The sequence below is a fragment of the Zonotrichia leucophrys genome, chromosome 4 (genome assembly GCF_028769735.1).
Source record: "Zonotrichia leucophrys gambelii isolate GWCS_2022_RI chromosome 4, RI_Zleu_2.0, whole genome shotgun sequence".
Classification (NCBI taxonomy): Eukaryota; Metazoa; Chordata; class Aves; order Passeriformes; family Passerellidae; genus Zonotrichia; species Zonotrichia leucophrys.
Window position 1 is genome coordinate 46930880 of NC_088173.1, and position 24139 is coordinate 46955018.

The 24139-nt window shown below is 45.8% G+C and overlaps 1 protein-coding gene across 3 annotated transcripts in view; it reads right to left on the minus strand.

Moving 5' to 3' along the window:
* Positions 1–18381, minus strand: part of PCDH10 (protocadherin 10) — a 37638-nt gene extending 19257 nt beyond the window's left edge. For all 3 annotated transcript variants that reach the window (XM_064711554.1, XM_064711553.1, XM_064711551.1), the window contains exons 1-4: positions 14759–18381; positions 13256–13314; positions 12609–12715; positions 3241–3546 (exon numbers count right to left, since the gene is read on the minus strand). In XM_064711554.1, coding sequence (XP_064567624.1) covers positions 3241–3546; positions 12609–12715; positions 13256–13314; positions 14759–17356 — 3070 coding nt within the window. In that variant the 5' untranslated portion in view covers positions 17357–18381. The remainder of the gene's footprint in view (positions 1–3240; positions 3547–12608; positions 12716–13255; positions 13315–14758) is intronic.
* Between the last annotated feature and the right edge of the window lie 5758 nt (positions 18382–24139).

Here is a 24139-nt window from a genome sequence, read left to right on the forward strand (position 1 = left end):
CTGGTCAGATGCCAGCTACCTTGTTCCTAAAACCCCTGAATTACAAATGTATGTCCTATGTTGAGGCTTCTCATTGGTCTCCAATTCACAATGTTTTCTAACACATTTTTAAGTGACAAACACATTTTTTGGTTACTAGCTCTTGTTAGAAGCTGAAAAGTAACAAAACACATAATCAACTGACTCTTTTTCTATCTGTTTTAGTCATTTTTTTTCAACAACATCCTCCTCCATTTTTCACACATTTATTTAAAATGGTTACCTGGGATGGGTGCTATGCCTGCCTTTCTCTGTCCCTGTCCCTCCCTGGGTAAATACAAATACAAAGAGTTTGGAATCTCTGCCACATCCTTGTCCTCACTAACTGCAGCTCAAGAGACTCACCAATTCTACCCTATCTTACTACACCTGGTATTTTGAAGTTATCTATACTGTTTGCATCCCTTTGGCTATTTTGCTCTAAGGTGTCCCTTTTATTTTCACTAATTACTATCCTCAAAGTCACTAGCTACAATTTCTGCTTTTTTTCTGATCATTTGTTTAGAATCTTTTTTTTTTTAAGACACCTTTTAAATTCAAATAGTTTTTGCATTCTGCAATACACCTTTTATTCTTTGCTGCCCATTTTGCATGTGGCCATTTTCAAACATGCTTCAACTTTTTGTACAGTGTTTTTGCTTAATATGAAGGTTCTGTTTCATACATTTTGATTATTTCTTTTAAAAAGTCATTCTGCAGACAAACTGATTTTGACATGGTCTTCTGTGCTAAGAAGTTGAATTTAATTTTTTTTAAGTGCAATTACTCAGTGAATCAACTAAGGTTCCTTCAAAAATCAACTTCCTTTTAGATACTTTTCTTACCTTATTCATTTAATACATTATTAATAATAAATAATTTACTCATTTCTACAACTAGTGCTCACTTGGTTTTTGTTTTGTTTTGTCTTTGCTATAAAAGTATAATCTAAAACATAGAAAAAGAAAAAAAAACACAAAACAAAACAAACAAACAAAAAAAAAACCTCACCAAAATAAGGGAAAATAAACCAGAGAAGCATTACTATTGTTTTATAGAAATTTTAGTTTTGAGGTTCAAGAAAAAAAAGCAAAACTAAATCTGGATTCTCAAGCGTGGATTATCCAATAAGACTCATTTATATTCGTTACTTCTGATATTTTACTTCCAATTGTTTATACCCTTGTGCCAGGAAAGTGCGAGATGTAGATCAATGCCTCTATGTAAAGACATTGGTCAACAAAACTACTTATGCTAGTGTAACAAAATTTAAAATCCCCAAACTATCAATACAAGAATTATGTCACTGCTATTTGAAATTAAACTCCCAGGCCTAGAACAAATCAGAGCAGAACTACCACTGTGGTGTCACCAGATAACAATCATCACTGCAACATCCATCCTGCACCAGAACCATCTAAAGATGCTACCAAACTTGTTACATTAAAATTAGATTTTTAACTGAGGTGACAGTGATAAAATCAGTGCTGCTAGATTGTGCCTTAGTGCTGAAAGAATATTTTGTAGAAATAAATCATGAAAGATCAGTTCAGCAAAGACTGAAATTTGTTAGGCTGTACTGAAATTTCACACCAGTCTTTAGAATATGACTGGATAATTGGCACGTGACATCTTAGCCCAAAATAAGTAATTCAGCCACAAAATGAGCTGATTGTCTCAGGACAGGTTTTTAGGAAGGGCTTTCACAGATCAGAACTGATAGCCAAATTTAAAGTTGTCAGTAAAGTGAATCTAAAGAGAAGAGTGGTAAAAAGACCTCTCCTGAATGAATGAAAATACCAGGACAGCCAATTTAGAAGGGAGAACTGTGCTAAGAATGATCTGTACCAAAGATCTTCACATCTCAGGACTGCCAGCACACCACCCCTCAGAACAACTAAATGCTTCAAGAAAATAAATAAATTAATACCATTCAGAGAGATTCTTTTCTCTTTTACCCCAAGTCTGTTATCCTAAAAGATCTGTTGCTTTAAAACAGGGTCAATATTGCAGAGTTAATGTCTTTGGCTTATTTGGGTGAGATAAACATCATAAATTCTCAAAGTCAAGGAAATTACAGTCTCTAATAAAACACAGAATGCATCAAATAGAATGAAAAAGACATATTAGATCAAAGTGCTATTCAAGGGTTCTACAGCTGGCTCAGACTCCAAAAGGAATTACGAAGGTCGCTGAGATCTATCACAGTCTTTAATGCCACACAACCATAGTCAAAAGGTGACTGAAGAAAGAGGCAAGATTTTGGAATGAGAAAGAAGGCACAGAGGAGCACTGACAAGAGTCAATACTATGTAGGCTGAAAGATGATCAGACTGAGGGCTATTCCTTCCAAACTACGCAAACAGCTACTTCAAAATAATATACATAATGTTTATTCACAAGATACTTCTCAATTATAGAAAGAAGATCCCAGAAGCTCTCTCAATTTAACTCTAGTCTTAGAAAACGTTAGCCTGGCAACACCAATGTTTAAACCATCTACTGAAGAAAATTTTGGAAATAATCCAACAGCAGAAAACAAAACTGAGCGACTCCCCTGTGGCATTCACATTTTTTGAAAAAATCCCTTCGCCCAGGATTTTTCTCCTGGGAAGCTGGAAGGACTCAGAGAAAAGGAAAACAATCCTTGTCTCATTTGCTTCTCCTGTGTTTTGCTCATGTGGAATGTGTTTGGAGATAGTTTACCCACAGGTGATTGTTTTACTGGATTCTGGTGTGAGTTCTTTTGACTCATTGGCCAAGCTGTGCTGGGACTCTAGCAAAAGTCACGAGTTTTCATTATTATCTTTTTAGCACTGAGTAAGTATCCTTTCTGTATTCTTTAGTATAGTTAATATACTATTCTTTAATATAATTTAGTATAATAAAGTAATAAAATAGCCTTCTGAGAACATGGAGTCAGATTCATCATTCCTGCCTTCATCAGGGCGACTCTGCAAACAATAACTCCCCCACTAATATTAGCTGACACTTTTGTTGCTGACAATGATGTCACACTAAAAACAAGCAAGATTTTGTCTTTTTTAAAAAAAAGCCCTGAACAATGCCTTCTTCACTGGTGCCTGAACCCAATAGAAGCCATCTCCCCCCCCACCATTCCTAAGATTGTGCCTGTATTATTCCTAGCATGAAAAGCAGAAAGAGCTAATTTTTGCTCCTGCAAAGGGAACTCTTCCAGAGAGCTTTTTGAGCAGTACTTACTCAAATATGGTGGTTTGTAAGGCGCTCGTGTATTAGACAGCAGTCCATCGAACTCCTTCCTCTCCAGACTGTTGTGAAGGGCCTTCTCTTTGCCAAAGGTGGAGAAGGACCTTTCTGCCCCGGGCTGGGCTTCTGGTGTTTCAAACACTTCAGTGTCTGGAACGGAGTCCATGCCAGGTACGTGCAGATTGCTGCGGTAATCCGCAGCTTGGCGTCCATCGGATGGAACAAAGGAAGGCATCCAGCACCGATCCGAGTGGCCCAGTGCTTTACATTCCTCTGTGCAGTTGGAGAAGAGATCCATGCCTGCAAGCATGAAAGGAAAAGAGACTACAGATATAAGCTTCGGCATCGTGAGCAGCTGCTGACAGATAAGAGAGATTACGCCAAGGAAAGAGGAGCAGAAAGAGAAATGCCGTAAGAACTTCTTCCGCTAGTTTCATCTCCTCAACAACAACACGAAAAAAAATCTAGCTGTCCAGTCTTCAGAAGTTAAAGACACCCTATAACATGAATAACTAAATGCCAGAATGTCTCACACACAAAAATACCACAAGAAGAACAGCATCAGAGGTTCTGTCTCATAAAATCCCACTATTTAGAACCCATTCATACAAGGTTCGATTCTGCTTGTAGGTTGTTGTCTGCGGTTCACTGGTTAAAAAATACCTGCTTAAGAACACACAGGAATTGTTGCTACATAAATGTGTCTCTGACCAAAGAAATTGAAAGTCTGGATTTAGAAATCACAGATTTCAGTTATGAAATGAAAGCTTAATGAGTCCTATAAAAGAACTATCTGTGCGTACATCGGTATACAGATGGAGCCCATTGATATTAAAAGCAGATGTTACAAAGTAGGAACTGAGCTTTCAAGCGATCAGGAGAGCTTATTCAATCATTACATCACTTTTTCAGAGACAGTTTTCATTGCTGCTGCAGTAGACCTTGCTATTATCAAGTCAACCAAGAAATGGGACAGAACCCTGTAATAAAATACTGTAATTAGCAGTACAAAGGCAACTGCAGTCCAGTGTGATGTGGCTGTGGACACTATTGAAAAAATTGTTAATGCTTCCCCTACATAAGCAAACAATTATCCATGCCAACACCAAACTGTTTGCTTACAAATCCTTTAATGCTATTAAGATCTCAAATGACAAGCTATGCTGCTTTTGACCACTTTCAGAGCAGCCTTCCAAAGGAATATTTCCTGGCTGAGAGTCACGAAGTCATTGGATTATACTTGAGAGGAATGGCGTATGAAATCACAGGCACAGAGTTAAAATAAACACCAGCATCTGCAAGTTGGTTTGTCCTGCTTTTGGGTGGGACAGAGTTCATTTTCTCCCTAGTGGTTTGGTACAGTGCTGCGTTTTGGATTTAATATGAAAATAATGTTGGTAACACATCAATTTTTTGTTAGCTGCTCAGTAGTGCTTACACTAAACCAGTGACATTTCAGTGTCCCATGCTTGGCCAGTGAGGAAATGCACAAGAAGCTGAGAGGGAGCATGGCCAGGACAGCCATGCAAAGGGCTATTCCATACCAGAGAGCATCCTGCCCACTATATAATCTGGGAGGTGGCCAACCACTGCTCAGGGCTGGGCTGAGCATCAATCAGTGCCTGGTGAGCAAGTGTAGTGTCCATCATTTCTCTGCCTTCAATTCCTCTCTCTTTCTCCATTTTGTTATTATTATATTTCAATTATTAAGCTATTCTTAGCCCACAACTTCACTTTTTTCTGATTCTCCTTCCCATCCCAGGAGAATGAGCAAGCAACTGTGTGGTGCTTAGATTCTGTTTGGGTTAAATCAATACAATCTTCAACATCACACTAAAAAAAAAAGCTCCTTTTCTTGTATTTATAAAGAGAACTGAGCATCTTAGTTGTGTATCAAAACTGAACTAAATCTGTTATAAACACTGCACCTACAAACACTTCATTAGAATTACAAAAAAATAATGTTACTTGTAACAGAAACAGGAAAAAAATTTGAACAGCTGTAATATAGAAAAGAACACAGCCTTAAGCTGTGCCAGGGGAGGTTTGGGTTGGACATCAGGAGGAATTCCCACTCAGAAATGGAACAGGGAGGTGCTTAAGGAAAGACTCAAGGATGTGCCTTGAACTTTAGGGCTGTGGCACTCAGTGCCACGGTCTGGTTGACAAGGTGGTGTTAGGGCACAGGTTGGATTTCAATGATTTCAAAGATTTTCCAACCCAGCTGATTCTTGTAATAAGATTCGCGTAATGTAGCTCATTTACCAGGGAACATGGTAAAGAACTGGATTAGCTTGATCTCCAGTGTGAGGATTAGTATTAAGAATTCTACCACAGTTTTGAACTCTAATTTGAATTATATTAATAATATTTATGTAACATCTCCTACTACAAAAAAAACAATCTCCTCAGAAAGGAACAATGATTATGAGCTATCAACAAGTGCTTGAGTAAGAAAGGCAATCATTTAGACAGAAAAAAAAAAAAAACATGAGGAAATGAGAAATAAAAGGTTTTTGTCTCAGATTAATCTCACTTTATAATGACTTTTTAATTTTAAATTAAGCAATATACAACGCCAGGTCCAGTTTCGATTAGAAGCTTGCCTTGATAATTGGCATGCAAAAGCCTGAAAATAAATTTCTGATCAGTGAACTGTTGAAGAATGCAAATGTGAACTGCAGAACTGCTTAAGGAATCAGATGAAGATCATCAGGCAAAGAGAAAAATAGTGCAAATGTAAATTTTGTACTGGTAGTAGCTATCAAAGACTGAAAAGAAATATTTAGATGCAGGCTTCCCAGAAAGAAATTAGTATCTAACAATGTTTATAAAACCATGCATGTATCTTATGTATTGAAATATCTGAAGAAAAATATGTTTTGCCTTTCCAAAGATTTAAGAGACAATAAACAAAAAATAGTTATTTCAATTTGCAGACTTCTTGGCAAAGCTACATGTAAAAAACAAATAGCCCTACATTTAATAAGAAAATAATTACAGTTACATTTTGCTGATAATGTATCAGTGACCATATTAATTGAACATTTCCTGAAAGACAGGAGGAGAAAGAAAAACTTAAAGGTAAATATTAAATTATATTCTTTAGTTTATGGGAAGGGAAAGATTAAAAAAAATATTGTTTTAAATATAAACATTCAGGTATATACCCTTTTCTTCCCTTCATGGATCTTTATTCCACCTGGAAGATTACCCTCCATTTTACTATTTTGTTCTCACATCAGTGCTAAACTGCAAAATATCTCTATACAAATATTTTTTTTGTTCCCTTTTGAATACTGCTTGTCTACTGCAGTGCACTGAATAGTATTATATAACAGCTTATTATAAAAGAGATGTTATAGCCACTATAAATCAGGATTCTTAATAAAAAAAGTAATGAATGCAGGGGATATAAAATGTGAGCTTGTACTGAAAACTTTTTCTCTCTTTGAGAGGAGAACTTGTAAAAAGAAAAAAAAAACCCAAATTATATACATTGGAATTTAAATATACCCTGCTGGAGCACATAGCTAAATGTAAATGCTTGTTTAGAATGGGAACAAAATGTTCAGAGAGGCAAGGGTTAGGAATTGTTCCAGCCTGAAGCAGTCACAACAGCCCCTAAGAGTTTAACAGGTGCAGAACCAAGCCCTCGGGTTCAGCATTTTGACAGAAAAGAAATTCAAATTAGCAGCTTATTTCCAAAATCCCTGGGCAGTCATGCAATTTACACTGCCTGTGGTATGAATGCTGGCTATTCTTCCCCACCTTTTTCCTGTGGGTCATGGTATAGAATTTTCTGGCTCTAATTGAAAAACATTTAACACACGGTTGGGGAAAAGCAAGGGCTATTTGTGGCTTTCCAAGAAGGAAGGACATGGCATGGTGAAGAAGTGAGACACTCAGCAGAGAACTCCTTCATAGCCCAGGAATCATGCTCTTGATTTATAACAAAATGTGCAGTAGTTTAACACCTCCATCTCCTCTCCCTCATAAATCTGGTTTTATGTGTGTATATATATATATATATATGATCCTATATGATCCTTCTGTACTAAACTAGCCATCATAATTACACATCCACATTAAAGAAAAACCCTTTGTATTTTGATTTTTCCCTTACTTATGCTGTTCAACCTCGCACACACAGACAAACTGAGATTTTAAAGGTGACTCCGAATGAGGAATTTCAAATGTCCTTTGTGGATACAAACAGACAGGACAGTGCACAGAAATTCTGACAGGGATCAGCACTGCACTATTCCAAATGCAGCATGCACAGAACAACTCATGGCAAAGGCCACCAGCTCACTCCTATTTTATTACCAGCGGGGCCAGTGGACAATATGAACTCTCCCACAACCCTGAATTTGCAGATTTTAAAGGAAAACAAACCCCTGTCCCTCCCTCAAAAGCTGCCAAAAACTAGGAAAGGTGTTATTTAGGTTTGATGTCTGAGGTACCTGAACTCAGGTGCTTTGAACCACATACTAGGCAGCACTGCATTCTGGAAGCGCATTCCCAATTTGCTTCCTTTTCATATTTCAAAAGAAGAAAAATCAAAATTTCTCTGTGAGTTTTAATTGGTTTGAAAGACTGTTTTGTCAAGGCAAAAAATTAGGCCTAAATTAATTTTTAAATAATGTGTCCTTTCTCAAATTAACCAAGGGAGAAGAACCATACACCAAGACCAACAAGTGAACACTTTCATGTGCATTACTCAGTAAAAGACGTAACAAAAATAAAAAATACAAATTAAATGCTGATAAAGTATTTGTTGCAATACAATTATTGAGAGGGTTTTCTTCCCAATGTGTGCAAGTCTTTTTTCAGAACCTTGCCTTTTACTTGGAAAGAAATGACATTTCTGTTTCTCCTGTGCTAGTTAAATGTGAGATAGGTGTGATGTAGGGAACCAGAACTTCTCAGAGCTCCCATTCCCAGAACAACTATCCATTTGGTCAGGTTATCAATGAGTAAGTATCTCATTTCCCATGATTCGTGTTTTGTATCGGTAAATAAGGATAAGGATGTTAACCTACTCGGTAGTCATCTACTTTAGAATCGGACTTTAAGAAACAAAGTTATTATCACTTATTCTTGCTAAGTAATTGGTGTGCTGCCTTGGATATAACTGACTTCATCTGCATCAGAACATGAATAAAGACTCAAATATCTTGAATATTCAGCTCTTCTAAATCTCAGCTTCAAAGGCCTATCTGGACCACTGAGATGTCAACATTATGAAGCATGCAGGCCAAGGAAGAAGAGGGGAAAAAAACCCCCCAAAAAATAAAAAAATAGAAGTAGCACTTAGCTTCAGTCAAAGCACTTTTTAAAGCCATTTTCATGTACACTCTCACTTTATCTGAGATAGACTTTTTGCCCAAGTGATCTTCACAACGGGATTTAGCTGTCAGTCTCCATAGGCTCAGAGGAAATACTGGTTTTCTCTGTCCCTTTATCACTGAAATTTTTCTTCTGACCTCTCTTACTCTTCTCCTTATGGACACTGAAATATTGCAGCTCTTCTGCCATAATGAACCCTCTTGGCATTCAGCTGATCTGCACTGAAAAGGTGTGAGCCAGTGTTTCACCCTGTGCCTCTGCATTAAACCCTTACCAGTTCCCTTCATAAAATCCAACAGGAAAAGCCTAATTTCAGGTTTCAGCCAGTCTCCAATGTAAACTGTCCAAAAACAGATCAGAAAAACACATTTTATAGGATACACAAGGCAGGCTATTTTAATGCATTTTACAGGATATACAAGGCAGTGCATCTACTTGGCTCCTCGTCTTGGGCTTTCCTCCCTGAAGTGCCTCTGAGATACTGTGCCAATTCCATGGGAAAAAAAAAAGGGTAAAACACTCTGAAGGACTCTGCTTGGGAAAGCCAAGTAGCTAGTGAGCAACCACACGAAATAAATTGATGGCACAAGTCCAAATCTTACAGGACAGGTGTCTAATCATACAATTTAAATGTACACACATGCAGAGCATTAATTGGCACCCAAGCTGGCAGTTTCACAAGGGAGGCCAAGAAATTAATCAACCATGGGAAATAAACTAACCTCGTGCTTGAGAATCACTCTTACAGAGCACGGCTGAAATGCAGTGTGTTAGTAAGAGGTAGAAGTGTTGTGTGAGTTGTGTTTGCTCTAAAACAAGTAGCAGTTTTTTCTCTCAAACATTTTCAAAGAAGAGCATGGGTCATCAGAACCTAGAGGTTGAGAAACCTCTCCTCTGCTTGCCAAAATCCTCCAGCACTTCTTCACCTTTGTGAAGTAATTTTTTTCAAAAAGCTCAGATTTTATTAACCCAGTCAATGAAATAAGTATTCAATCCACAAAAAATCTGGATCTTGAGCATCTCCCTCCTGCCAAAAGCAGATGCCAGTACTTTAGTACTTTGTCAGTGTAAAGGCAGGTAAGAATGTGGATAATTATGAGGCGTTTATATGTTACTTTAATGGGAAAAATATGAATCCCTTACATGCATTTCAGCACATTTAAACTATGATTAAATCACTTTTAAGAAAACATATTTTGTGAAAAGATGAACTATGATCCAATATCAAAACCCAAGAAAACATTTTATGATACATAGAGCAGCACAGTTCAGATTTTTCACTAAATTCTACAAGATAAAGCTGTGGCAGCGTGATGGGTTTTCATCCTACATGTTTTCCTTCCCAATTAATAACTGACCATGGCACCACAGTTTGGATAGCAATGGACTGCTACAGAATAGCTACCTGTGTGCCCCAGGACTGCTCACCAGTGACAGAGGTCCTGTGCTGAACAGCAAAATGATGTTTTGCTGCTGGCTGAAACTGCTGGGGAATGAGTTGTGTCTGCCAGTGTGAATTACCTACTCAATATTTTCAGGTGCTTTTGAAAACAAATATGATGCTGCATAGTATCAGGTAACATCTTGGGGAAAAAATAAGACAGCCCAAACTGCTGCCATGCTATCAATCAATGTGTTTTCCTTCAGTAATTTAGAAATAATTGATTATAGAGCATAAGAATGACCAATGCAATTGAGAAGGCATTCCCTCTATACTTCCTGTAGCCATTTGAGATCAAACAAGATTTATGCTCTTTTTTTCCCCCATAAAATTCATCCCCAAAAGCTCGTAGCAAGAGTGAAGATTTATGTCAAAATATCTTGTCATCACTGAGGTAAAAGGGCACACTCTTTGCATTTAGGCAGCATGATTCAGCCTAAAACTTACAGGAAAAGTAGATAATACGTGTGAAGATGATTAAAGCAGTTTCTACAGAGATCTGTATTGAAATATTTATCTGGGACTAGCATTAAAAAATGGTGCATGCAAATTATTCTCAAATATCAGTAGCAATATATGAAATTGGTGTATTCTGAGTTTTCAGTTCAAACTACTAATTGTGAGTAGACCAAGCCTAATTGTCAGCTTTCATTACTGACTATGTGATCACCACTGAAGATACAGAAGTTCACAGATCACATCAGATTCTTAGATGCTTTGAAATTATTTAAAAGTACAGAACAGTTTTTCTCCATTATTTGATAAAATGCAAGTAAAGAAGAATTTACCCCACCAAGAATCAATGTCAAACATGACAAGTATTTTTAAAATGGAGGGAAAGCATAAAGAACAGAGGCACAACAATACCAGCACAGAATGCATCTAAAAGAAAATAGCTTTCAGTTGATGTGCAACTATGTGATTATATTCCCACCATCAGTCAAAGCCAGCCCCTTCTGCAGATGTTTGTTCTTTTCTCTCCTGTTTGGTTATTATGGTTCATTATGTTGAGGGACTAAGCTGATTGAAATGTTCATGGAGATGACTGCTGCAGTAAAATGCGTAAAAGAGGAGGAAAAAAATAAAAAAAAAGGAATGCAGGGAGGGCAGAAGGAGAGAGAGCTTTTTATAACTCAGTAGCCCTGATTGCTGCATCAGAAACAGTGCAAAAGAAAGGCTGGGGGGAGGCTAAATACATGGCTTTTTCAAACAATAATAAATCATACGCCATATATAGGCCAAAAATGAAAGAGGCTCTGTGTTCAGATGTAAACTTCTGGCAAGACCTGGTTTGTTGTCAGGTTCCCAGACACAAAATAGACACTCTGTTCACTTAGCATGAAGCCCTGCAAGGAGCAGGGAGCTCCAGAGAGACTCTTGGCTCTTCTCAAGTCTCATTAGGTCTGCATATTAATGACTTGCAGCAATAGAAAGAGGCCCTGTGGCAGCCTCCTCTTCCCCTGGTGCCTGGGTTTCCCATCCTTAAGGGCACAGCGACTGCAGCAGCAGGAAAATAGGGGACATTAACAGAGCAGGAGGGTGAGGCAGCGCTGCTGTGACAGCACTGGGTCCCCTGCCCTGCTGCAGGGGTGGGGGGAATAAAAAAAAAGCAGACTTGACAGTGTTTTGTATGTATTTGTTGTAGCAAATCCTTATACGTGACAGAGCACAAAGCAAACAAGGGGAAAGGCAGCACTGTGCTGCACAAAGATGTACCAGACCTGGGGAGGCTGTGGTAGGAAAGAAAGCCCAGCATTTGTAGCTAAAATGCAGTGAGAGGGTGAGTGTGAATTCTAATGCACAGGCTCTGAACAAATGTTCCTTTCAGAGGCAAACTGACAGTATGGGAACTGAGACAGCAAGCCCTACATATGGGCATAACACTGCAATGTGTGTATTTCCTAAGTGATTCATAGGCTTGTAAAGCCTTTCTTTCCTCTGTCAGGAAAATTGTATTTAATATCTTATTAACATGGAGACTACTTGCACTATATGGTGCCTCAATTTGAATTAACAGACAATCCTCCAAAATTCAAAGGTATTACACATTCAGAGCACCCAATGTGTCTCCACTGATCCCCTGGAAAAGAAACCCTCACAGTCTGGCTGTCATTCAATCACTGGGTTCATTCTTTCCCTTGGGAACTCCTCCTTCACTTCTCACTGCTGTGCCAGCTGAAGTGCCTACTAAACAGAACTGCTTAATGCTTTGACATTCTCTAAATCTGCCATAGGAGAAAGTGTACTATCAAATGTACCAGTAACTTTGTTTTAATGTGCAGGAAGCCATGCTACAGTGAATGATGCACTATAACACACCAATTCCCATCTCTAACCACATGAATAAAATAAATTCTGCCCTGTGACCAAAAGAGGTTCAAAACTGCCTTCAAGCTGTAGCAGCAAGCTGATGTAAACTCAGCCTACCAAAAGATAAATATGCTCACCTTGTATTATATAAATATAATACAAGATTTATGCCTCTCTTGTATCATATTCCTATAAGTAACTGCTCCTTCTAGTCTCCCTACTTAAAGATCCAATATTCCCATTCTCTTATCAGACTTACCAGAGGATTGACCTCGATTAGTGGCATCATGATCACTGTCTCCTTGCTCACTGTCTCCATGACCACTGTCCTTAGAGCTCACTATGTCTGCTTCCTGGAATGCAGAGCTAGACACAGAAACATCTTTGCATTAGGATGAACGCGAAAAGAGGAGCTCGTAAAACATTCTTCCGCCATCACATGGCCAAACACGGCGCTGCATTCCATCCCCCTCATCCCTTCCGCAGGAATTCCACCGAGGTGCCCTGCCCACCCCGAGCAAAACTAGCAATTTTCAGACCTTGCAAGGGCCAGCAAGGGTTATTGCCCCTGCTGAGGTCTGTAAAAGTAATTTGGTAGCATTTCCTTAAGCTGGTTAGATGAACTTTAGCTCAGTGAGACAATGTTTGCTGGGAGACCCTACAGAAGCACGTTATTAAGTATTTGAAGCACGTTTTACACTCGTACAAACCGAGATTTTGTTCTCTTCTCAGTCAGTTTGGAAACCAGTTTAGAAAAGCCCTAATTCGAACTTTATTTGGTGCATCTACATCCATTCGACTTCCCAGTGCTTTACTACCCAGTTACACCTGTAGTAAATACATTTCTGCACAGCACTCAGACCTGCTAAAGCATGCATGAGGAAAGCAAGGCTGCAGAGCTCCTACCTGTTTACTCGTCGGGGTCTGTCAACTAGATAACTGAGCTCGGCACGCTGATGCTTGGTCTAGGAGAAAACAAATTATTGGGAGACATTTTAATTCTTGATATTTCTGTAACCAGCAGCAGGAAATATACAAGCTCACTAGATATTCACTATAAATGGCAATGCTTAGCTGCAAGCAGGCCTGCAAAATCTGTTTCTAGAATGTAAGGGGGGAAAGAATCAGCTCTTAGTCACACAGATGGGAAGGCACAAGGGGATTTTTTCTGGAGTTCTTTGAGACAAGACTCTGACGTTTTCTCACAGTGCACACTGTTGAGCATCACAAGGACTCCCACAAAAAATTAGCATAACTATTTCTAGAGTTGTGGACTGCTTAGATGGCACTGGTATTGCACCATAAGGAAAAAAAAACATACTTTGAGATACCCTCAAGTCATTAAAAAGGCAGCAAAAGTCAAGAGTTTAGTAGACATTTTGAAGCAAGGGCAGTACTACAAACCAATATTAGAAATTTCACCGCAGAACTTAAATGCCTTAGAATACACCATTCAAACCACCTTGGTGAGACTGGACAGCACTCAGGTTTCAGGGTGCGAGAGAAGGTGAGGTTTTCACTAGTGCACAGGCAGAGAGGTGCTGACAATATATGAGCAAACCCAGCACAAAATGATTAATGGGGGAGTGATATGGCATGGTAAATGCTTTAGTAAAAATACTCTTCACACCAGGCAACACAAGACTGCAAGGGACGTTAAGTCTCAGCACACAATTTTACAGAAACTCTTTCTTGCTGCTCTTTGCAAACTTTGGGGTTATAAAGAGCTGTGCAGACAGAGCCAAGAAAAGTCAAAACCCCTAATTCACAAATTAATTAAAGCTCCTGCTAACTACAGCGATTGTCACAGTCCCAAAGGGGGTTTCCCCCAAAGCTTTACTCGCACATGAAAAGATTTCAGGACTGAAAACCACACGGCTTTAAAGCCTTCCTTCGGAGCATCCTGTGCTTACACCCCACGTCACTCCAGCCTTGTCAAGCGGAGAGATGCTGCAAAGAGCTGTAACCCCCCCCTCCCCTTCATCTCCCAGCCCACCGGCAATCCACTCACAGCTCCCGCAGCCTCGGGGGCATCTCTGCATCCCGGTGCTGCCCAGATTCCTTCAGAGGCACCCGAGGGGGTGCGAGGGGGACTCGGGGAGGACACGCTTGGCTGCAACAGCTGCTCAGCCCGAGCGGGAGGGAGCCAGCGGTGTGCGCGTGTTGTGTGTGTGTTTCTACCCCACAATCGCCTCTGAGACCCCCGCCTGTCGCTAAAACCCTCCGAAGATGAGGGCAAAGCGGGGAGAGACAGCGGACGGATTAAAGGAGAAACGAGCAGGATTGGGAATGCAAAACGCCTTTCGCGACGGGAGAGGAGGAGGAGCGGGAGCTTGGGGAAGGATGCTCGGGGATGAAGTCTGCGCGGGCTGGGGGGGGTGCGGGATGCCGGGGGGTGCCGGTGCTTACCTCGCTGGACAAAATGCTCCCGTTGGAGATGATGTCGGGCTGCTGGTCGGCGTAGCCGGTGACGATGGCCCCGCAGGGGTTGTGCTCGGCGTCGGTGCTGCGAGAGGGGCTGCAGGGTTTGAGGAACATCAGGTCGGTCTTAGCGGATTCGGGGGTGAGGCAGACTTGGTAGCAGTAGTTCTGGTTGTGGTGGTGCGAGCCGAAGCTGCCCGACTCCTCCACCGGCACCTGCGCGGGGTTGCTGGGCACGTTGGAGCTCTGCACCAGCATGATGTCCGACTTGCTGAGCTTCTTCTTGCGGGCCCGCGCCTGCCGGCTGCAGCAGGGGCAGCAGCAGCAGCAGCCCAGGCAGCAGTCGCTGGCCAGGCAGGTGTAGATGTTGAGCTTCTTCTCCTTCTGGCAGCGCACCGCCAGCACGATCATGGCCAGCAGGAAGATGAAGGAGACGGAGCCCAGGGCGATGATGAGGATGAGCGTGAGGTCCAGCGAGTTATCCCCGCCGGAGCGGCTGGGGCGATGCTCGCCGGAGCCCCCGGAGCCTCCCCCCGCGCCGGTGCCCGCGGCCGCGCCGCCGCCGCCCCCGGAGCGCTCCCCCGCGCCGTCCACCAGCACCACCTGCACGGCGGCCGTGGAGGAGAGCGGCGGCTGCCCGTGGTCGCGCACCTCGATCACCAGCTCGTAGGGGCGCTGCGGGTCGCGCTTGGCCGGCACCCTGCGCGCCGTGCGCAGCTCCCCGGAGCGCCAGTCCATGCGGAAGAGCCCAGCCTCGTTGCCCCGCGCGATGCTGTAGGTCAGGCGGGCGTTCTCGCCGTCGTCGGCGTCCACGGCCGCCACCCGGCTGACCAGGTATCCCGGCTCGGCGCCGCGGGGCAGCGCCTCCCGCGCCGGGGTCCCGTTGCGGCCGGGCACGGGGCTGACGATGGCGGGCGCGTTGTCGTTCTGGTCCACCACGATGATGTGCACGGTGGCGTTGCCGGCCAGCGGCTGCGGCTCCTCGCCCGCGTCGCGGGCCTCCACCTGGAAGCTGAACTCTTTGAGCTGCTCGTAGTCGAAGGAGCGCAGGGCGTAGAGGAAGCCGTTCTCGGAGTTGATGGAGACGTAGGTGAAGACGGACATGCCCTGGATCTGGCTCTCCAGGATGGAGTAGGCGAGGCGGGCGTTGGCGCCCTGGTCGCGGTCGGTGGCGCTCACGGCGTAGATGTAGGCGCCGGGCACGTTGTTCTCGCTCACGTACACCTGGTACACGGGCTGGCTGAAGCGCGGCGCGTTGTCGTTCACGTCGCTCACCCGCACCTGGATGGACTTGCTGGTGCTGAGCGGCGGCTCGCCGCGGTCCCGGGCCACCACGGTCAGCGTGTAGGCGTCGCCGCCCGGCTGCTCGCGGTCCAGCGGCCCCTCGGTGACGATGGTGTAGTAGTTCTTGAAGGAGCTCTTGAGGCGGAAGGGCGCGTCGCCCTGCAGCAGCTCGCACTGCACCTGCCCGTTCTCCTCCGAGTCGCGGTCCGACACGCTGAACAGGGCCACCACGGTGCCCGGCGCCGCCGCCTCGCTCACCGCCTCCTTGACGGTGGAGAAGCTGATCTCGGGCGCGTTGTCGTTGGCGTCCAGCACCCGCACCAGCACCTTGCAGTGCGCGGGCACGGCGTTGGGCCCCAGGTCCTTGGCTTGCACGTACACCTGGTACACGCTGCTCTCCTCGTAGTCCAGCTCGCCGCTCACCTCCAGGCGCCCGGTGCGCGGCGCGATGCCGAAGAGCTCCCGGGCGCGGGCCGAGATGTGGCTGCTGAAGGAGTAGATGATCTCGCCGTTCTGCCCCTCGTCGGGGTCCGTGGCGTTCAGCTGCAGCACCAGCGTGCCCGGCGGCGAGTTCTCGGGCAGCGACACGGTGTACACGGGCTGCTCGAAGGCGGGCACGTTGTCGTTGGAGTCCAGCACCCTGACGGTGAGCAGGGCGGTGCCGGTGCGCTGCTGGGGCTGCCCGCCGTCCACCGCCGTCAGCACGTAGCGGTGCACCGCCTGCTGCTCCCGGTCCAGCGGCTGGTCCAGCACCAGCTCGGCGAAGCGGTTCCCGTCGCCCTGGGTCTGCACGTCGAGGGAGAAGTAGCTGTTGGGGGTGATCTCGTAGGTGCGCAGTGAGTTGGTGCCCACGTCGGGGTCGAAGGCGCTCTCCAGCGGGAAGCGGGTGCCCGGCGTGGCGCTCTCCGAGATCTCCACGGTCAGGTCGGGCTCCGGGAAGGAGGGCGGGTTGTCGTTGATGTCCAGCACCTCGATCTCCACGCGGAACAGCTCCAGGGGGTTCTCCAGGAAGACCTCCAGGTGCAGCAGGCAGGAGGGGCTCTGCTTGCAGATCTGCTCGCGGTCAATTTTCTCGTTCACGTAGAGCACGCCGGTCTCTAGGTTAAGCTCCAGGTAAGGGCTGCGGGAGTTGGGCGCCGTCTGGAAGCGCCGAGCCGAAAGTTTTGTAATGTCCAAGCCCAGGTCCTCGGCGATATTCCCCACGAACGTGCCATGCTCCTGCTCTTCCTGCACCGTGTAATGGAGCTGGCAAAAAGCCCCCTCCAGCATCCAGAGCGAGGCAAAGAGGAATAGCACAACCATCTCCAGACGGGGAAAGAGATTCCCCCCTCCCCGACACCACCGCTGCCTCCTCTTCCAAAAGCCACCTCCTCCTCCGAAAATACACAGTACAGTGTGTGTGCGTGTCTGTGTGTCTGGGTGCGCGCGTCTGTGTGTCTGTGCGTGCGCGCGCGTGCCCGCGCCTGCAAGCGTGTGCAGAGAGAGAGAGAGAGTGGGATCGGGGGAAGGGGAGGGGGAGAGGTTGGTTTGGGGGGGCTGGGGGGTGCTAGATACTATTTCTTCTGATTCATGTTAGGATTTTTTTTCTCCCCCATCTCCCTCCTTTTTGTTACGGGGATTATTGTTTCACACGCTGAGCCAACGAAGAAGGCAGGCGTCCCCGCTTCATCTGTGATCTTCGAGATGTGCCGGCCAACTAAAATAGCTATTAGCCGGCTGTAGCTAGAGACACACACTGTAGCCCTCTTTTATTTATTCCGAGAGTCTTGGCACTGCACCGCGGCAGCAGCAGTGGCGGCGGAGACAGCAGCAGTAGCAGCAGCAAATTCCAAGGAGGAAATTTTTGTATTTCAAGATTGTCCTCGGTTTGTCTTCCTGGTGGGAGTTGGAGGGTAGATGCTGCTGGAACAGCCGGTGGGCATGCCCTCTTTGGATGCAAGGAAAAGGCAGAAAACCGCGAAATTAAAAAAAAAAAAAATTACCCGCAAAAGGATTTCATATACATATAAAAAAAGAAAAAAAAAAGGCAGAGAGCAGCTTAGCTACCCAAAACTTTCATTCCCCGATGTCCCTGGTATTTCCTTTTTTTTTCTTTTTTTTTTTTTTAATTTAAAGATTTTAGATTTCTCTCTTCTCTGTCAAAGGTCTTTTCTTCTGTTATTGCTACGAGTACGATCATCATCGCTCTGCTTTTACGGCGGTGCCGATCGCGGTGGGGATTATTATTTTTTTTCCTCTCTCTTGCTGCTTTCTCGCCTAGCCCCTGTGTCTGTGTGTGCGGTGCCGCCGCCGCTGCGCTCCCGTCCCGGCTCCGCTCCCGGCGCGGCTGCCGCGATCTCCGCCAGCAGTTTCTGAGCGGGCAGCGCTCCGCTCCGCTGTTTTTGCGCAGCGCTCGGCTCCTGCCAACCAATCGGCGCCCAGCACCGCCCCCGGGGGCGGTGTCCCATTGGCCGCGTCGCGCGTCGGGGGCGCTGCGTCACGGAGGGGCGGGGCCGAGCCGCGCGCGGGCTGGGCGGGCAGAGCGCGCGCCGGCCGCCTCAGCGCCTCAGCCCCTCAGAGCTCCGTGCCCGCTTCCCTCCTTCCCTGCCCGCTTGCCTCCCTCCTTCCTTCCCTCCTTTCCTCCATCCCCGCTTCCTTCCCCCTTTCCCTGCCTCCTCCCCTGCCTCTCTCCCCTCCCCGGGTGATGGTTCCCCCGCCGCGGCCGCTGGATCGCCGCTCGTCCCTGGCACACACACACACGCACCCGGGTAAACGTCAACAAGCCCTGCTCCTTGGAGAGGGATTTTCCACCCAGCCGCCACCAACTTTCCTTTCCAGTGGAGCTTTTTTGGAAAAAAAAAAAAGCGTAAACAAAGGGAAACTTGCGGGGGTGGTTGTTGTTGTTCCATTCCCCTTCCCCGCCCCTCGGTGTGTTCCACAGTGGAGAGAGCGCAACTTTCCGTCATTTATTTACCCGTGCGGGGTTTGCAGCTCCGGCCAATTTAAAGCACGGCGAGCCTGCGCCGGTGTTTTCCTATTTCCATTTTGGAATTTCCGCTGGTGCAACAGGAGACCGTGAGAAAAAGGAGGAATACTGCCTGTCATCATTGGGTGCTCAGGGTGGTGGGGCGGATATCCCTGGAGTGGGATATTACCTCAGGGATAACCAGAGGAATCCAAGGGAAACGCTACGGTACCGGCTGAGAGATCCACGTCCCTAAGGCTACCGAATGAATAACTTAAAAGAATGCAATACTTATAATTCTGGTGGAGGGTTTCCCCCCACCAAATGTTATTTTATTTGAACAGCAGCACAGAGCAGGGACGTGCACCTCCTGCTCTAACCCCATCACTAATCCATCACACAGCAGCGGCTCCGTCCGCGCATCCCAATGAAGTACAGGCGCGTTTTTCCTGCGGGAACGCAGGAATCCACATTAGGATGGAGAGGCTCCGGCACAGTTCTCCCCGAGAAGCTGAGGATGCCCCATCCTAGGAAGTATTCAAGACCAGGCTGGACGGGGCTGGCAGCAACCCGGTTTGGTGCAGGACATCCCTGCCCGTGGCAGGAGGGGCTGGAACCAGCCGGCCTTGAAGTTCCCGTGCAATTCCCAGCAATTCAGCGATGTCCAGAGCGGGCTCCAGCGCCCGGAGCCGCGGGCGCGCCCCCGCCCCGCCCCTCCCCCGGCGGCGCGGCTGCTGTGGCGGGCGGCGGGCGCCCCCCAGCGCCGCCAGCGCTGCACTGCGCCCGCCAGCGCCGCCGCCGCCCCGCGGGGCACTCAGCGCGCCCCGCTCCGCTCCTCTCCGCTCCGGGACCCGGCCCCGGCCCTGCCGCCGCTCTCCGCCCGGCCCCGCGCTCCCCCGGCCGCCTGTGAGGCCGCGGCAAGCGTCGCTGCCTCGGCGCGGCAGGCAGGGAGATGCCCATTCCCCCCCAAACTCCATCCTGTTCTCCCCTTCTGCATTGCTCCCTACCCACCCCCGGGCTCTGTGGCGGGGTGATTCCGGTGGGTGCTTTGCAGACAAATTGAAAAATTTTTTTCAGAATGGCCCGGCTGCTGGCGCTGCCCGTGGGATGCGGACGGAGAGCTCGCTGTGCAGAAGCGCCGCCGCTCACCTGCCCGCTCACATGCCCGGGCGCGGCCCGCGGGGATCGCGCCTCTCCTGCCTGCCTGCCTGGGGGAACGACCCGTGGGTGCCCATGGAGAATGCCCTGAACGCGGGGCAGTGCTAGCCCTTCTCTCCCCGCCGCCGGAGCGGCTACCTCTGCTGCCTTCGAGGAACGCGGGCGAAACCCGGGAGACCGAGCCCGCCCGTGTCTGTGCCCGTGTCCATGTCCGTGTCCGTGCCCGTGTCTGTGTCTGTGTCGGTGCCGGAGGAAGCCCGGAGGGAGGACTGGGATGGGGAAACACATTCCCGGGCTCGGGGCGCTCCCGAGACGCGACACCCACGCGAGGCTCCCGCGGAGATGCGGGGGGCAGCAGCAGCAGCAGCCACCGGGGAGCACACACATATTTATATCCACACACGTGTATAGGCGGGGGAGAGCCGCCTCCCGCCCTCCCGCATCCCCGGGATCCGATGTGCCCCCGCGGTTCCAAGCGCAGCCGGGTCTCCATTTTGGGAAGCGGCGGGGATGCGCGGCGCCCTCCCGCTAATGCCGAGTGACAAATTGCACTTAGGCGATACATGAACGAGAAAATGATTTATGGATTTTCGCGACGGGCCGAGGCGATGAAGGCGACGTGAATTATCCATCCTAATGTGCAATGTATCATTTTCTAATAACGCCGGGTTTGCCCTAACGCTGCGCGCTGCTCCCTTCGATAGCAGGTATCGATTCGGCACCGGACACGCACCTCCTGCAGCACCAGCTGAAGGCTGTGTATTTACCTCTTCCTAAAGCCCAGGGCTGCGGACAGAGCCCTGACACCGTGGCCTTTAGTTTTTCCATCTGGCATCGTTTAATTTGGCAATCACTTTGCCGAATGAAGACTAATCTTTCGTATCACTGTGTTTCACTCAGTGCTGTGATTTGGAGACGGAGAGGGAGGATGGCAGGTTTTTAAATGCTCCGTGCTGATGGGGATGGCACCTGGGTGAGTCAAACCTTTTCCCCCTGCCAAATCCTCCTTGGCACCAAGAGTACAACGGGGCACTTTCTAACAAGGAGAACAGATGCTAAATCATCCTTCTGCTCACACAGAGCTTCCCTGGCACCTCCATTTACCAGAGCTCAAGGATCATTTTAAAGACAAAAATTTTTGCTTTTAACTCACACACAGCAGGAAGGTGAATCATGCACACCCAAAACTGAATTCATGTGCATAAGAGGGAGAAGATTTGCTCAACCCCAGCCTGTGCTGTGCCCCAAGGCCAGGGCATCCCCCCTGCCCCAGCCAAGTTCTTTTGCCCTTCATCACAGAGCTGCAGTGAAGTCATGGTGACATAAACTATGAACAATCCCAATTATTTATCCAAATGGTTCCAAGTCTAAAACATCACTTTCACATTGAGAAGGACGAGAAAGTTCTGGCCTTCCACGAGACAAAAAAAGCAGAGATGGGAAAGATGGAGATAAAGGATTAATGCATTCATTTGGAGTAGGACATTAATTTACTGGGGAAAGGGTGAGGAAATGCTTCATTTCTCATTAGCCAAGTACAGTTTTTCCATTGCTCGGACACAAAAGGAGTCACATGTATAAGAAAACATCCAAATGCTGTGTTCTGGAATAAACAATTGCTATCCTAACCTGCACAATCATATTTTAGGCTGTAGAAAGTTAATCCACACAGTTTAGTTGAGTCACCAAAATGGATGTTCACCTTCTATTTTAGGTTCAGTCTTAGTTTCAGGCTGGGGAACACTGTGGCCTCTTTACTATCTGGATGTTAAAAACACATCAAGAATTGCCCTGCCCTGTCCCTCAAAGGCCCTAGATTGTCATTCCTTGTTTTAATATGAATTATCTTGGTTAAAAAAAAAAAAAAAAAAAAAAAAAAAAAGCAAAAACCGCCCAGGTTTTCCCTCAAGGAAATGACAGCTCAGGGTGCAGGAAGGATTACTGGAATCAATGATAGAATTTGGATTGTAAATAAGAAACAAAAGGTGCTATGGTTAGAAAAAGCCTGCTTCCTAAGAGGAAGATATATATGTAGTACTGATGGGGCCATAGGATGAAATCCTGCTTCAAAGCAAGGTCGATACAGAACAATTTCTCAAATTAACTAAGAGGCCTGGTTAAAGTATCAGAGGGGAAGGTTCACTGCCACCACTCCCTCAATGGATTTCTCTCTTAATTGCCAATGAGGAGACAAAACAGGAAGGCTAGACAATCTGGCTAATCAATAAAAAAAGCCTGTCTTCATGTTTGCCTCAGGAGCACTCTGGATGTCAGATCGATGTGGAAGCCACCAAAGTTCTTGCAGGGGTCACCAGTGATTAAGACATTTTCTGATGGTTTTTAAACAGCCCCAGAGACAAGCACCTGCCACAAGGTTGGAGATAGTAGCAGAACTAGAGATACAACGTTAATCATCCCCTTCACACGTCTGGGAGTGCTCCTGAAAACAGTTTTTTGTATTTATGACCTCAGCCAGCTGTTTTAATAAGTGATGATCCAATATGACTTCATTTCATGCTCTGTGCTCCACCAGCCATCAGATCTGATGGAGCCTCTCCAGGAGGTGCCAGGAGTCTAGAACAGAATGGATGCATCCTACAGGAGTTTCTCAAGTTCAGCTTCTGCCTCCTTTTCTTTGACTGTCCCCAAAAATTCAATGCACATTTCAGGGAGGCTAAACTCAAGCAGCAAGAAGCTGTTCAGTGTGAAGCAGTGGATTGGTACAGCCTGCTGCTATTATCCTGCCTTCTCCAGCTTTCAGAGTCTATCATAATGTTTATCACAAAGAGAGAAAAAAAAATCCCAGCCTGTTTCAATGAGTTGTGGTTTTAGCTGATTCAAGTCTGCATTGAAATAAATGGAATAAAACTATTTTTTTCCCACAGTTAAGCTCTGAATGTTTTCTATCAGTCAGGGTTTTTACAGTGTCCTGATCAAAGCAGCCAAGGTCCTGGTCACTTTAAGTTGTTTATGTATGCATGGCTTTACACTAACAATTGGCCTGATTCCTATAATCTTGTCTCATGTCCCATAACTATTAATGTAATAGCCACAAATTTGGCAATTTTTAACTCCACTTTTATTATCATCCTATAGATACATTATAAACAAATTAAAATGACTTTATACAAGGTGATCAGTCAAAAATACTGAATTTTATCTGTTTACTTGCAGAAAAGAGGTGACATGTATATCTAACATCACAGAAGATATTTCTTAACAAAAGATTTTCCAATAAGGCAAATTTCTTACCATCTAGCAAGAATTTTCAGAAAGATAGTTTAATCCATATATAGAAACCTGGTACTGAATCAGATGAAAAGCAAAATATGATCACATTGATCAGGACAGGCATCATATTTTTTTGCTCTATAATTTTCTGTTTTTATGGTATTGCTCAATCAGCTGCACCCATTTCTTGAACTTCATCAAAATACAGTTGACCTGTATCTGAATTCAACCAATGTTGCTAAGCTTGAATGATTACCAGAGCAAATGAGGACAAAAACTACAGTGGAAAACTCCAGTTGCTTGAGACTCTGTTAAGCTTCTTACAATACACTCAAAGCCATAGGTAGATGTAGTTGCTCATGATAAAGAAAATTGCACTGTTGATTTTCTTTTCAGCAGCAAGTTCAAACCTTGAACTAACGCACAATTTGTTTTGAGGTTCAGCTTAAAAGCAGTAGTTCAAATACAAAACTTCTATTCTTAGACATAACACTCTAGTGCTCGACAGAATAAATACACAAAAGCCCTAAACTTTAGATTGTTTGCCCAGAAGAATTTGCATTCTTGGGCCTCAGTGTTCCATGTATATATAATTTCCAGCATAATTCTATCATCTGAGTCATCGTGCCAACTATGCAGCAGATAACAATAGCACCAACTAGGAAGGAAAAGGAACAAGATGACAAAAGTGATGTTATAATTATGTAGGCACTTAGGAAGAGTGTGCGCATCTGTATTTTTGTACCTATCCT